The sequence below is a fragment of the Nansenia antarctica genome (assembly GCF_963989245.1).
Source record: "Nansenia antarctica genome assembly, chromosome: 6".
In the NCBI taxonomy this organism is placed as follows: domain Eukaryota; kingdom Metazoa; phylum Chordata; class Actinopteri; order Argentiniformes; family Microstomatidae; genus Nansenia; species Nansenia antarctica.
The window spans coordinates 11,733,151-11,735,650 of NC_137676.1; the positions used below are offsets into that span (position 1 = coordinate 11,733,151).

Sequence of the window (2,500 nt, forward strand, 5' to 3'; positions counted from 1 at the left end):
TGACCAGTGCGCCCCAGGTTACTATGGCGACCCGGAGCGTGTGGGGGGACAGTGTCGACCATGCCAGTGCAGCGGTAACATCGACACGCAGGACCCTGGGTCATGTGACCCTCGGACCGGCCAATGCCTGCGCTGCCTCTACCACACGGACGGCCCCAACTGCCAACACTGCCAACAGGGTTACTACGGCAACGCGCTGGCACAGGACTGCAGGCGTGAGTGACTTGGGAGCTTGATGACGTCAGTGTGTGTGTCTGTGTGTGTGTGTGTGTTCTCTCTTACCTGTGTGTGTGTGTGTGTGTGTGTGTGTGAGTGTGTGTGTGTGTGTGTGTGTGTGTATGTTTGTGTGTTCCCTCTGACCTGTGTATGTGTGTGTGTGTGTGTGTTCTCTCTGACCTGTTTGTGTCTGTGTGTGTGTGTGTTCTCTCTGACCTCTTTGTGTCTGTGTGTGTGTGTCTGTGTGTGTGTGTGTGTTCTTTCTGACCTGTTTGTGTCTGTGTTCCCATCCCCAGTGTGTACATGTGTGACAGCTGGCACACAGCAGTCCTACTGCAGTGGGGGCCACTGCCATTGTGACGGGCAGACGGGCGCGTGCCCATGTCGGGACCACGTGGTGGGGCACAACTGTGACCAGTGTGCCCCCAACCACTGGAGCTTCGGGGGGGAGGGGGGCTGTGAACCCTGCAGCTGCCACCCCCAGCACTCCCTAGCAGCACACTGCAACATGGTAGCTAAATATTAGTGTGCTTGTGCGTGTGTGTGTGTGTCTGTGTCTGTGTCTGTGTGTGTGTGTGTGTGTGTGTGTGTGTGTGTCTGTGTCTGTGTGTGTGTGTGTGTGTGTGTGTGTGTGAGAGGTTTAAAACATTAACCATAGGCCTTTTCTCATTCTCATCCCCCCCTTCCCCACAGTTCAGTGGGCAGTGCCACTGTCAGCCAGGCTTCGGGGGGAGACAGTGTACGGAGTGTGAACAGTTCCACTGGGGAGACCCTCGGGTGCAGTGTGAAGGTGAGGTGTGTGTGTGTGTGTGTGTGTGTGTGTGTGTACGCGTGCATGCAGTGTGAATTTGAGTGAGTGAGGTGAAGGAGAAGTTCATTGCATTAATGATGCTCATGACATTCAATTTCATATTTATTCATCTGTCTTTTCTCTCTCTCCACCCCCCACCCCCCCCAGACTGCAACTGCCACCACCTGGGGTCGGAGACGCCCCAGTGTGACCGTGAGTCGGGGGTGTGTGAGTGTCGTGAGGGCGTGGCGGGCCAGAGGTGTGACGAGTGTGCTCGCGGGTTCACCGGGGCGTTCCCTAAGTGTGACCAGTGCCACCCCTGCTTCCAGCTCTGGGACGACGCTGTCTGCCAGGTAGGACACACACACACACTCTCTAACACGTATGCACACACACACTCTAACACCTACACACACACACACACACACACACACTCTCTAACACATACGCACACACACTCTCTAACACGTACGCACACACACAAACTCTCTAACATGTACGCACGCACACACACTCTCTAACACGTACGCGCACACACACACACACACTCTAGGATGTACACACACACACACACACACTCTCTAACACACACACACACACACTCTAACACACACACACACACACACACACACACATACACACACACACACACACACACTCACTCACACACTCTAAGATGTACACACACACACACACAGACACACTCTCTCACACACCCACACACACACACTCTAACACACACACACACACACACAAACACACACACACACGCACACCCTAACTCCAAGTTGTGGACCCCCAGTTGCGTCGGGACCTGGAGCATGTGGTCCTGGCCATCCAGAGGGTGGCAGTGAGCGGGGGGACGCCAGGCGTGGGTGACAGTGCCATACGGGCGCTGGAGAGGAAGCTGTCACAGGTACATGACCTGATCAAAGACGGACACCACGACAGGATACACCACCTGATTGGCCAGTCCGTCGATGACCTCAGGTAACAGCAGCCTTCTGAATTGGCCGGGGGGAGGGGGGGGTGTTGGGCCACACAGATGTGTTCTAGAACGTTCTTAACCAACCATGTTGTAGTACGTACAAGTGGTCTTATGTGTGTCAGAGTCTGACAGGTGTGTATGTGTGTGTATGTGTGTGTTTGTGTGTGTGTGTGTTTGTGTGTGTGTGTGTGTGTGTCTCTAGGGCGGAGATCGCTCTGACAGACGGACGTCTGATGGGCGTGGCTCGTGAGCTGAACGGGACGGCCCAGCGTGATGAGACGTTGCGGAAGAGCCTGAGCCAGCTGGAGGCGGAGCTTCGAGACATCAACGCCACACTGGCCCAACGACGCAGCGACCTCACCGCTGGCTTCGGAGGTAACCCCCCTGACCCCCTGCCCAGTCCCCCAGCCATCATGGTCTTTATTCCCTCTTCTCCTTCCCCAGTTTGAGGAAGTTCATACATACGTACATACTGTAGATATTGAGGTGCACTGACAGCACACGTT

General features: G+C 55.2%; 1 protein-coding gene across 1 annotated transcript in view; it reads left to right on the forward strand.

The window, feature by feature from the left end:
• Nucleotides 1–2,500, forward strand: part of lamb2l (laminin, beta 2-like) — a gene marked incomplete at both ends in the record, with an annotated part of 25,163 nt that overhangs the window by 16,707 nt on the left and 5,956 nt on the right. The window contains 6 exon segments of the mRNA XM_080534202.1: nt 1–215; nt 513–727; nt 910–1,006; nt 1,175–1,359; nt 1,809–1,996; nt 2,197–2,369. The exon segment at nt 1–215 is cut by the window's left edge and continues 10 nt beyond it. Of these exon segments, the coding sequence (XP_080390328.1) occupies nt 1–215; nt 513–727; nt 910–1,006; nt 1,175–1,359; nt 1,809–1,996; nt 2,197–2,369 (1,073 nt within the window).